The 13,269-nt window shown below is 37.3% G+C and overlaps 1 protein-coding gene across 1 annotated transcript; it reads left to right on the forward strand.

Annotated features, from left to right (window-relative positions):
* Window positions 1–6,452: 6,452 nt before the first annotated feature.
* LOC137729398 (alpha-L-fucosidase 2) lies at window positions 6,453–11,753 on the forward strand. The gene is made up of 10 exons (XM_068468342.2): window positions 6,453–6,805; window positions 7,532–7,677; window positions 8,047–8,936; window positions 9,157–9,289; window positions 9,383–9,541; window positions 9,665–9,889; window positions 9,975–10,076; window positions 10,203–10,338; window positions 10,845–11,040; window positions 11,207–11,753. The coding sequence occupies exons 1-10, from the start codon at window positions 6,586–6,588 to the stop codon at window positions 11,508–11,510; spliced, it is 2,511 nt and encodes an 836-aa protein (XP_068324443.2). The 5' UTR covers window positions 6,453–6,585; the 3' UTR covers window positions 11,511–11,753.
* The last annotated feature ends 1,516 nt before the right edge of the window (window positions 11,754–13,269 follow it).

The following is a 13,269-nucleotide window of genomic DNA, read 5'->3' on the forward strand; positions in this document are numbered from 1 at the left end:
TCTTTGTTTACCCACATTTTCCTCACCTAGCCTAGTTTAGGACAATCCCCACCCTTGTTCTTAAAAGATAGTGAGCATGACTTAATTGAATTCCTTTTGAGTTACATTATGAAAGAAAATAAGTGTGGGGGAGAGAATGTTTAAGTGTTGATGTTTTGAGATTCAAGAGAAAAGAAAGAGAGAAAGAAAAAAGAGCTTAAAAAAAAAAAAAAAATGAAAGAATAAGTGATTGAAGAAAGGTTCCAAAACACCAATTCTGGGCGTAAATTGTCTAAATTCTCCCTTTTTGTTCAAAAGTTGAGTTTTCATTCAAAAGTGATTTCTAAGTTGATTCAAATGCTTTGCTCACTATTTCTTTAAGAACCTTTGTTTTCCATATCCCTTCTTTGTTATCCACATACCCCAAGCCCCGTTATAACCCTTGACTTCTATCTTGAGTGTTGTGTATTTCAATTTGTGGAGTTTGAACTTGGTATGAGCATATGGTGTCACTGGTTCTCGCGTCTAAGTAGTAGCATTCCATTCATGAGATCATATCTAAACATGCTTATTAACTCCAGAAATTGCGTTCTTTGTGATACATATATGTGAGTGTTCGTTTTCATGTTACATCAATCTTCTCACATATGACTAGATTAGGGTGTGTAGTTAGAAATTCTGAGTGAAAATCGAGTGCATATCTTGTAAGGAATTGAGCAAATTCTCTAAGGCATGTTACTACATTCAAAACATGGTTTTAAATGCTTAATTGTGAAATAGTATGTGGTGACTATGATTAAGAATGTACTCAAGTGTGAAGATGACTAAAATCTATGGGACTAATGATTTTTAACTTGTCATGTGCATTGGAAATCCGTGAGACGATTGTTGGAAGGTGTAGGTTGTGTTTTGTTCGTTTTGTCTAGTTTCGTGTTCTCTTGTTGTTTTGTTTTGCTCGAGGACTAGCAAAAGCTAAGTGTGGGGGTATTTGATAGGAGCATATTCATGCGACTTAAATGGCTTGTTCTCGTGCATTTACGTTATGTTTCTTTAGTTATTTTAGTACTTTAAGCTATTTTCGTGTGTTTATAGGTCCAAAGGGCTAAAGGAGCAAAAAGATGCATTTTGGAGACTTTTGGAGCACTTTTGGGCTAAGGACGGATAGCTTATGCTTGAAGCCAAAGTGTTGGACGAAATTGAAGACCTAATTGGAGCCAAAGTGTTGGAACCTTGTTCTCTTTAGTTTTAGGACATTTAAACCTTTCCTAATCCCAATCATGCCATGCATAACACACATCCATTCTAACACATTGTCATTGCACATGCATTTCCTTCATTAGTTAACCCACATGCACTTATCACTTATCATCACCACATATCATATCACTTAATCACTTATCACTTATCATCACCACTTAACCACTTATCATATCATAACCACATATCATATCACTTATCACTTATCACTTAACATATCATCCACCTACTTCACCTACAACATCCACCTACTTCACCTACAACATCCACTTCACCTACAACATCCACCTACTTCACCTACAACATCCACCTACTTCACCTACAAATGACATAGCCATATGTTCCCTCCACTACTCCTATAAATACCCTTGCATTCATTCATTCATTCACATCTCATTTCATTCACAACACACCACAAACACTTCCATTCCTTCTCTTTGCCGTGAGTTCCCTTGTAATCCAAACACCATTTTTCCATTTCCCTATTAATCCAAACACCACTCCCCAAACCATTCACACCATCAAACTATCCTTAGACCTTGTGCTACAACAACGAGGAAGAGAAGAGTGCCTAAACGTTCATACAATTCAAGTTTGAGTTGTTGGAATGTTTAGGTGTTTCTTTGATTTCAATGTTTAAATTCAATTCTCTTTGTTTGTACGTATGAGGAATGGAAGAGAAGAGTGCCTAAACGTTCATACAATTCAAGTTTGAGTTGTTGGAATGTTTAGGTGTTTCTTTGATTTCAAAGATATGAGGAACTAAACCCCCTTTAGCTAGGGGGTGATTCGAAACTATGTTTATTACTTGCAATATGAATTGATTAACTTTCGTTGGAATTTCATAAGTTGTGGATTCAATTTGTTTAACCGTTTGATTGATAACTTATTTATGAATGTTTATTAAGAATGCGCGCTTAATTTTCATGCATCAATATGACGCTAGAATATAAGTGAGTTTCACCTAATAGTTACGAACTTATATTCACAAGTAGTGGAGGTTGCTTATAAACAATCGCGTTAAATAAATTCTTGGCATAAGTTTCATGCGTATTCCATAGTAACGAATGCCTCGTCAACACTTAAAGTTTTCATGATGCTTAATGATCTTTGATTGTATCTTTATTGTGCTTTTCACGTAAAGGACTTTTGGAGAATGTTGTGAATTGCGTTGCGCTAACCCATCCAATTCATTAACTTAAGGAAAACTTGACGGTTAATTTAAGCGGACCTAATTGACCCGGGGCGTTGAGAATTAATGATTTGTTGAAATGCAATTGGAAATCGTTTTATTATGCAAGTATAACATATGTGGAGATGAACCCCGTAGCTAACTTTCCATCCATTTGTTCTTTCTTTTCTTGTTTCTGTTTTCATGTTTAATTTAACTTGTTATTCAATTATGTTAAACATGTGAAACTAATTTCTTTTTAGTTAGAGGCGAATTTGAAGCCATGGACATATGTTGGTTATGATTTGATTTACTCCAGTTATGAATTCATGAACTTTAGATGTGGGTTACTTTTCTGTTTTGATTAAGAACTTGTTTATGTATGTGGGTTGAGGGTCGACACTTAATTTGCATGCCTAAGACTTGATGCTAGGATATAAGGGAATTTCACCTAATCGTTATGAACTTATATTCATGAGTAGTAAAAATCGCTAGTCACGATTGTGTTTAGTAAACCCTAGGCTGGATTAACATGCGTATTCCATAGTTATGAATGCCTAGTCAATGTTTATGATTTCCGTTGAACTTAATGATCTTTGTTGAATGTCTCTATCATGCGTATTCCATGTGAGAGACTTTGATTAGGAATAATTTGGTTGTAATGCGTATCCCATTCAATCCAATGAATCTAGGGAAATCTGACGGTTAATTTAAGCGGACCTAATTAACTTGGAGCATTGTCATTCATCGTTTGTTGAAGTCATAACTGGGAGTCAAATTATATGCTTATGTTCATGTGTGGATAAGGAACCCTCTAACTAGTTTTTTTCTTCATTCTATTCCATCAATTTCGTTTGTACAATCTGTTTTGTTTCCAAGTTTCTATTTTAGTTTAATTTCGTCCAAAACCAATCCCCCATTTATTTTAAAGTGTTAGATTAGTTAGAAATACATTTATTTTGTGTTTTTACGTTTTTTTTGAGTCAAATCCAAGTGATTAACAATCCCTCCTAATCCCCGGTCCAGAACGATCCCTACTTATACATATACTACAATTTGACGAAAAGAGGGTTTAATTTGTGTGCGTATAAATCACGCATCACCTAATCACATTCCAACACTTTCTATCTAATTCTTAGAGTTCTAAAATAATTTAAAACGCCAAAACCCCTTCCCCCTTGGATTTAACCGTTCCCTATATATATGAAATTCCTGCAGCGATTTAGAGAGTGTCGTGCTTGCCATTCATCCATTGAATTTACTCGAGTTTTCAGAGTTCTTTTTCTCTTTGTTTTAAGTTTCAATGTTTATTTTAGATTGCTTTTTAGTTATGATGAACATGTGTAACTAAGTTTCTTTTTAGCTAGAGGGGAATTCGAAGCCATGATCATACGTTTTATATAAATTGATTACATCCAGTTATTGTTTCATAAGACAAGAAAGCGATTTACTTATCTACTTTATAGAGAACTTATTCTTATATGTTTATTAAGGGTGCACACTTAGTTTGCATGCAGGGATTTGATGCTAGAACATAAGGAAATTTCACCTAATCGTTATGAACCGATATTTGTAAGTAGTAAAGGTCACTAGTCATGATTGAGTTAAGTAAATTCTTGGCAGGAGTATCATGCTTTTCATAGTTGCGAATGTTTTGTTAATGTTTATGATTTTCACAGAACTTAATGATCTTTGAGATGTATCTCTATCATGCTTTTCATAGTTAGGGAACTTGAGAAGAATAATTTGGTTGACATTAGGAGAATCTAAGAGTTAATTAGTCCTATTCAAGGTTAATTTGGGGCATTGTCATTCATGGTGTATAGAAAGAATAACTAGAAATTGATTTGTATGCATATGATTCATGTGTGGAGAAGAATCTTTTAGCTATCCTTTCATCCATATTTTATTCACAATTTAATTTACTTGCTGCCCTTTACTTTTGTTTTAATTGAATTCGTCCAAAATCCCCCCAATCATTATTTTCTTTTGATTTAGGTACTAGTTTATGACTCGAAGTTCTCAACCTATTCGTGAGAATATATTAGAATTTGACGATGATTTTGAACGAACTTTGAGAAGGAAGATAAAGCAGCCATAATTCAATCCACCTAGTTCTAGTTCCGAATCCAAATTTGAAGCTGAAACTGAAACAGAATCAGAAGAGGAGCAAGACATGGCTGTTTACAATCGAACAATCAAGGAACTTTCAGCCTCGGGATTGGACAATGTTGTTCCCCTTTGCATCCAATACCTTAGGGCAGTTCAAGGCAAAACCGATGAGTTTGAATTGAAGCCTAGCTTGCTACATCACATTCCTAAATACCATGGGCTGTCCATGGAAGATCCAAACAAGCATCTTAAGGAATTTGAAGTGGTGTGCTCGAGCATGACACCAATTAATGTGGATGGGAATATTTTGAAGATGAAAGCCTTTCCATTCTCTCTTTTGGAAAAGGCTAAAGATTGGCTCTTTGAATTAGCACTTGGAACCGTCACCTCTTGGGAAAGCATGAAGAAAGCATTCTTGGAGAAATTCTTCCCAACTTCAAGAGTCATTCTTTTGAGGAAGAGAATTAGTGGAATTCAACAAGGCCAAGGAGAACATTTCCAGCGTATTATGAGCGTTTCAAGACTTTAGTTGCATCTTGTCCACAACATCAAATGAAGAAGGAGCTTTTAATTCAATATTTCTATGAAGGACTACTTCCACTTAAAAGACAAATGCTTGATGCTTTAGTTGGAGGTGCTTTAGTTGACAAAACGCTAGTTGCTGCGAAGATTTTAATAGCGAATCATGCCTTGAACACATAACAATATGTAGGAGTTAGAGAAAGAGAACATGCATGCCCAATTAATGTCTCATGTTGTTGAAGGATCCAAAGTGCAAAGTGTAGTTGCATGTGGCGTGTGCTCTATGCAAAGACATCATACTGATCAATGTCCTCAATTAATAGAGAATAGGGGATGGGAAAGTGCCAATGCCATAGGTTATCAAGGCCAAAATCAACCAAGGAGTGACCCATTCTCCAACACCTACAATCCGAGTTGGACAGATCATCCAAATATGAAGTGGAGGGAACCTCAACAAACTCAACAACAAGGCAGATATAGACAACCACCTCCAGGGCTCTATCAAAGGCCATTTGCACCACCACAGCCGCCCCCACAACCTTCCCAACCAAATTTAGGTTCGTTAATGGATTATGATAAAATTCTTCAAACACTAACTTCTTTGACTCAGGATTTATAAAACCAAGCTAAAGAGATGGGCAATGTGAAGAATCAAATTGGACAGATAGCATAATTCATAGGACAATTTAGAGAACAAGGCAACCTTCCTAGTTCTACCATTGTCAATCCCAAGGGAGGTTTTGAAACTGCTAAAGCTATCACTTTGAGAAGTGGTAAAAAGATTGGAACTAATCCAAAAACGTCCAAACAAAGCCACAAAGAGGATGAACAACTGATTAGTGTGAGTTTAGTAAACATGAACCTGCTATTTTATAATTTAAAATAACCTAGAATTTGTATTAAAAGCAAAATTTTACTTAAAACTTCTATTAGAATCAAACTATCATTGATATTAACCACCGCCGTAATATATACCAGGACCATGCCAATTAACATATGTGATGTTAAACAAATAATCACAAATACATATCACAGTAACCCGTGTATGGTTGAGAGAGAATTTTCTGCACCAAAAATAAATGTGGTATTTTTGTGATCCTAATAGATGTTTGACACATATTAATATATAACGACAAAATTAAAACAAGTTAAAAAAATAAATACGTATCAGTTACTTATTGAGACCATAAACCGTATAGAAGATTTCATCTCATGTGCAGACCTCTAGGCTAGTAGTAGAAAAGTAAAGAGGCTTTACAAGGCTTTTGTCTTTGCTTTTCCATTTTCCTGAAGCTTTCCAAAGCGCAAACAGGAGAGTAGAAAACAAACAAACAATGCCGTGATGCGTGGGACCGTCGTTACCTTACTACGCGCCCTGACATTAAAGGCCTCAACAAACCAAAAAGTTTTCAGCACAGTTTCTGACCCACTCACTCTTTTAACTTCACCCACTACACTTCAGAAACCGACAGTTCTAAACGAAAAATCACAACAAAGTCACAAGCTCTTCTTCTTCTTCTTCTTCTTCTTCCTCTTCTTCTGCAATGGAGGATGATGGTGAGTGGGTTCTGGTACGGAGCCCTGCAGAGAAGGACCTGTGGACCCCATCTTTAGTGGAGGAGGAGGAGGGGGAGAGTTCTAGGCCTCTGAAGGTCACATTTTCTGGGCCTGCCAAGCACTGGACTGATGCTATACCAATTGGGAATGGCAGACTTGGAGCCATGGTTTGGGGTGGTGTGGCATCAGAAACTCTCCAACTCAATGGTAATAAGTTGAAAGCTTTTGATTGCATTGTGTTGATTGTGGCTTCTGTTTTGTTGGGTTTTTTGTGTTTTGTGTTTCGTTTGCTTCAATTGAAATGCTTGGTATTTTGAGTTTATTGTTTTTTCAGGAACTTAGAAATCTTGGAATGATTTGGCATTATTAGAGTTAGCTTGTGAGAAGACACAGCCTGTTTGGGGTCTAGGATTGGATTGGACTGGCTCGGATCGGATAACTCTCTGGATTGAAATGGATGTCAAACATCCAAGATGTTGGTTTAAGTAGAGGGTAGAAGATGGATTGTTGATGAAGAAAACTTTTCCCTCCCAACCCTACAATTTTTATGGGGATTGGAATATATAAGTTTCCTTCGTGACTAATCCATCTTCTACCCCCTTAACTTAGACAGCATTTGAAAGTTTTGCGTCCATTTTTAAATGCAACTTGCAATGAGTCTCGTGAGCTATCGGATCCAATCCTAGACATCAAACGGCATATGAATTCTCAAACGATATAAACTTCCTTTTTACTCATATGAATTCTCAAACAACTTCATCTTTGGTGGATGAGAAATATGAGAGGGCAACCAGAATTAAAATTAATGCTTAGGATTGTTTTAGAATATGTTTTTTTTCCTAATCATGAAACATTTATTCTGTCTCCCTCTCTCTAACACGGAGAGAGTAAGATTATAGTGAAACTCATTGCATGAAGTTTAAATTTCTGTAGAGGACACACTCTGGACTGGAATTCCTGGCAACTATACCAACCCAAAGGCTCCACAGGTACTAACAGAGGTTAGAAAACTTGTTGACGATGGTAAATATGTCGAAGCTACTGAAGCAGCGGTCAAGTTGGCGGGAGATCCTTCTGATGTAAGTAACTTCATCAGCTTCAGTGTTTCGTTTTTTTACTCGTTTCAATGAATTGTGATGACTACTTAAGCTCGATGTAATACTGTAAAATGCGGTATATTCGAACTACTAATTTTTGCTGATAATTGTTCATAATGGGATCTTAATTTAATAAGGTACATAGAGTAAAAATATGTATCTTATAGACATCTGTTTTTGAATGTCATTAGTGCCTTGTACGGTAAATGTAGTTTTAGCTAAAGCAGCTAACGGCTTATTTTTAATTGTTATGCAAATCCAAGCTTTGTCTTACCGATGGCACTGGATATTGGATGAGTTGCGTGTCTGCGAGGGTGCTTATGTCTGACATTAATTTCTTGCTTGATGAAGGTTTATCAACCACTTGGTGACATCAACCTAGAATTCGGTGACTCACATCTCAAATATGATGAAGAAACTTACAGCAGAGAGCTAGATCTGGATACTGCAACGGCAAAGATAAATTACTCGGCGGGCGGTGTAGAATATACAAGGGAGCACTTTTCGTCTTATCCTAATCAAGTGATTGTGACAAAGATCTCCGCTAGCAAACCAGGGTCCCTATCATTTACAGTTTCTCTAGACAGCAAGTTACATCATAATTCACAAGTAAATGGTAATAACCGAATTATACTACAAGGAAGTTGTCCTGGGAAAAGGATACCACCAAAATCTAATGACAGTCCAAAAGGGATTCAGTTTTCGGCAGTTCTTGATTTGCAGATTAGCAATGGCAGTGGTGCAATACATGTTTTGGATGACAAGAAATTAAGGGTTGAAGATTCAGATTGGGCTGTTTTGCTTCTGGCGGCCTCATCATCATTTGATGGACCATTTACTAAGCCCTCTGATTCTAAGAGGGATCCAACTTCAGAGTCTCTCACTGCATTGAATTCAATAAGAAATTTGTCGTATTCGGATCTTTATGCTCACCATTTGGATGACTATCAGAATCTTTTCCATCGTGTCTCGTTGCAGCTTTCTAAGAGCTCCAAGAGCAATTTAGGAGATAAAACTTTGGAGGCAAAGAAAAGTATGACCAATTTGAATGTTAAGGGAAGTGATGATGCCTTAGTTTCAACTGCAGACCGGGTGAAATCCTTCAAAACTGATGAAGATCCTTCCTTTGTGGAACTTTTATTCCAGTATGGCCGGTATCTTCTTATTTCTTGTTCACGGGTTGGAACTCAAGTGGCAAACCTGCAGGGTATATGGAGCAAGGATATTGAGCCTCCATGGGAGTATGTATCTCTCTCTCTCTCTCTCTCCCTCTCTCTCTCCCTCTCTTCAAGGCTCCAAGGGTATCATCCTGTTAGCATGTCATACATGGCACGACTAAACTCACCCTTCCGAACATATTGCATAAACATAGTACATTGACTAATTAATTTGGCCCCCTTGTATTTGTCAGAGGTTTTGGCAATAATTTGAGGTGGTTTTTACTAAACTTTATACTTGCAGTGGCGCTCAGCATCTGAACATAAATCTTCAAATGAACTATTGGCCATCCCTTCCCTGTAACCTAAGAGAATGCCAGGAGCCCTTATTTGATTATACATCTTCTTTATCTATCAACGGGAGTAAAACGGCTAAGGTGGGATCTCTCCCATTCTAGTTTACATTCACAGCCGTAACTTTCGGTGCTCTGTGGATTACTTTTCTTATTAATTCACATAGCACATTTCAGGTGAACTACGAAGCCAGTGGTTGGGTTGTACATCAAGTGTCTGACATATGGGCGAAAACATCACCCGATCGAGGTCAAGCTGTGTGGGCTTTATGGCCAATGGGAGGAGCCTGGCTTTGTACTCATCTATGGGAACATTTTACTTATACGATGGACAAGGTGAGCTCCTGTGCCTTGTACCCTATTGCTGTTAACTCCAACTTACTGTTTATATATGTTGCTTATCTTATTCGACTACGGTTTCTAGTAGGTAAATGATCGCTAATTTTTCTACATCTTTAGGATTTTCTTAAAAATAAGGCATATCCTTTGTTGGAAGGATGTACATCATTTCTGCTGGATTGGTTGATTGAAGGCCGTGGAGGGTATCTTGAAACCAACCCGTCAACTTCTCCAGAGCACATGTTTATTGCTCCTGATGGCAAGCAGGCAAGCGTGAGCTACTCGTCAACTATGGACATTTCAATCATCAAAGAAGTTTTCTCTGCAATAGTTTCTGCTGCTGAGGTTTTGCTCCAATTTTGTGCTAGCAAGGATTCCTACTTTAGCTATATGGACTATTGATGTCTAACAGATATTCTTTAAAAAACAGATTTTAGGAAAAACACAGGATGCTCTTGTTGGAAAAGTTCGTGAGGCTCAGTCTCGGTTGCCACCCACAAAAATTGCTAGAGATGGTTCTCTCATGGAATGGGTAAGCTGGAGATTGCACATTCCATTTTTCAGGAATCCGTTTCCAGGTCTTATAATGTCTTATGACGCTCTTGTATAGAATCGCTAAATTAACTGTAAACTAATATTTATCTCTGTAATATTGCAGGCACAAGATTTTGAGGACCCAGAAGTACACCATCGACATGTATCACACCTGTTTGGCTTGTATCCAGGACACACAATAAGCGTTGAGAAAACTCCAGATCTCTGTAAAGCGGTCGATTATACGCTCTTTAAAAGAGGTTTGTACATTATAATTGATAACTGAATTTAGATGCAAATTGGGATGAAATGAATTGTAGTCGTAATTCGCGTATCACGTGGAAGCCAAACAACTTATTATTACATGAATCTGGATAACGATAACGTTGGATGTATCGATGATGCAGATGCGTTACAAATGAAATTGTAAAGAAAGGTGATAATATCAAACTGAAAGTAGGACTTTTGACATTCAACATTACACCTTGAGGTTTGGTTTTAGTTGATTGATGGGAACACACTTAAATACTACGGCTACATGAATTTTGTTCAGGCCTTTTGTCATGATCCAATTTAATGGTGTTACGAACTAATGTCTCCTACCTGGAAGATCACCCTACCCAAGAGTTCATCCAACGATGGCTAGCTACATAAGACTCTTGTTTACTTCAGGAAACCCGGCATGGTTCTAGCAAATGTAGAACAATAAATGAAAGTTGACATGGTTAGTAACTAAATACTGTCATATTTGTATACTTTAAAACAGGAGAGGAGGGTCCAGGATGGTCGACTACATGGAAGACTGCGTTGTGGGCACGTCTTCACAATAGTGAGCATGCATATCGTATGGTCAAGCATTTGATTGACTTGGTGGATCCAGATCACGAAAGTGATTTTGAAGGAGGACTATACGGTAACTTATTCACTGCACATCCCCCTTTCCAGATTGACGCCAACTTTGGGTAAGCTGTATAAGTTCATTTTTTGTTGAATCAGTTTCGTGATAAGTTATCTACTTCATATGTCTCAATTCCAACTGTTCATATGCGACAATAGACCTAACACTTCCATGAGTGACGAAGATCGGTGGCTTGACTGCGATGGTAATTCTCTATCTTTTGGTGCCAGTTTTTCAGCAGCAGTTGCAGAAATGCTTGTCCAAAGCACTGTCAAGGACCTATATTTGCTTCCCGCTCTTCCGCGGGATAAATGGGCAAACGGTTGTGTGAAGGGACTGAAGGCTCGTGGCGGGGTGACAGTCAACATATGTTGGAAGGAAGGAGACCTTCACGAAGTTGGTCTTTGGTCCAAGGACCATAACACCACTAAAAAATTACATTATAGTGGAAGTACAGTTACAGCAAACATATCATCTGGCAGGATCTATACGTTCAACAGACAGTTAAAATGTTTGAGGACAGCATATCTCTGAGAGCAGCATATTATCGTCGAGTTTTGAGGTTAAATTCATCCTATTGATTTATTCCGAATGAAAGTGGAAACGAAGTCCTTCGTTTCCACTTTGGTGTCAGTGATTCAGTGTCATGTTCCATTTATTGTGGGGACTTTTTGAAGCTGAATTTAGTTTAGCAAATGAGAGAATAATCCAAGGGGTTTTACTTGTATTATCATTAGTAACACTTCAAAGAATTATCTAAGAGTTGTTTTGTTTTTTTTTTTTTTTTTTTTTTCCATTCTTTTCTTGAGTTGTCATTGAATTCCCGGCTCTTTCTGTTTCTGGGAAATAAGAAAATTGAAATTTTAAGCACCATAATTACCATCTTCATTATTAATAGGATTTTTATCATATGCAAAATCAGGGATAAATCACAGACTGCTTCCAAGAGAACATGGTTATTGTAGTACAAATAGCTCAAGCAAGGTCGATCTCCACATGAATTGATATGAATAATTTATGCTTAAATACAATTCTTAGATAACTATTTGTTATTTAATACAAGTTTAAGAAAGTTGGAATTTTGAATTGAAATAAAAAGTGCAAAAAAGTTAACGTATTAAAAGCAAAGGCAATAACAATAAAAAGAGCAATCGGATTAAAAGAAATCAAATATGAGAAGTACTAGGGTGTAGCCGCTATAACAATTTTATGTAGTATTATCAATTGCTTATGAGTTAACACAAGCAAACTTCGAAGATTAGATTTTCCTTATGCATATTCTACTCGTGACATTTAAGCTAAAACGTATATTTAACATGCAATCCGTATGCAAGGTTCTAAAAAATGCTAAGCGCTAGTTGGGCAGCGGGTTGGGGCCTAGCGCCTAGGCGGATCAGGCGAATTTAAGTAAATATATCATATTTCCTGTAAATAAGTATTTGCTTATACTTAACATATATATAATTTCATCATAAACTACAAAATATAATGCATATATGTTATGAAGTATTGGAACATAATGAAAACATGTGAACTAAGGATATAATGTGTCACATCTCACCCCGAGGTCCACCGTATCCCGAGCCTGCTCCATCACCGTAGCACAATATTGTCCGCTTTGGGCCCCTCCCACGCCCTCACGGTTGTGTTTCTGGGAACTCACACGAGAACTTCCCGATGGGTCACCCATCCTGGGAATGCTCTCGCGTGACTCGCTTAACTTCGGAGTTCCAACGGAACCCGAAACCAATGAGCTCCCAAAAGACCTCGTGCTAGGTAGAGATGGGAATATACATATAAGGATCACTCCCTGGGTGATGTGGGATGTCACATAATGTGTGTTCATTTAAGTATGCAACAAGTCTCTTACAAATTATTGGAAAAAAAAAATTACAAAATAAAAGTTATCTATTTTCTGTCTAAGTAAGTTGTGATCTAGGCAGGTGCATAGGTAGGTCTGGGCAAGCTAAGCGGTCTAGGTGGACGCCTCAGTAGGTTTAGGCGCCCTTTCTTAATTTTTAAATGCCTAAGTATTAATCGGGACGGTGACCAACCGTCTAGTGCCTAGACGAAATCTAGGCGATGCTAGATAGGAATTTATAAAATAATGTCCGTATGTGACATTCAGATCAATGACAACTGTCGAAAAGATCATCTCTCTCATATCAATTAATCTTTAACGTGGAAGCTATATAATATTCCACCTTTTCGAGGTCTTAGAGTCATCCATGAAGGAGACTAATCCCACTAATTAAAATAATGTTATTTCATATGTGGAAGAACATGAAGGAAG

Source organism: Pyrus communis, chromosome 10 (genome assembly GCF_041283825.1).
Source record: "Pyrus communis isolate YQ-2024b chromosome 10, ASM4128382v1, whole genome shotgun sequence".
Lineage (NCBI taxonomy): Eukaryota > Viridiplantae > Streptophyta > Magnoliopsida > Rosales > Rosaceae > Pyrus > Pyrus communis.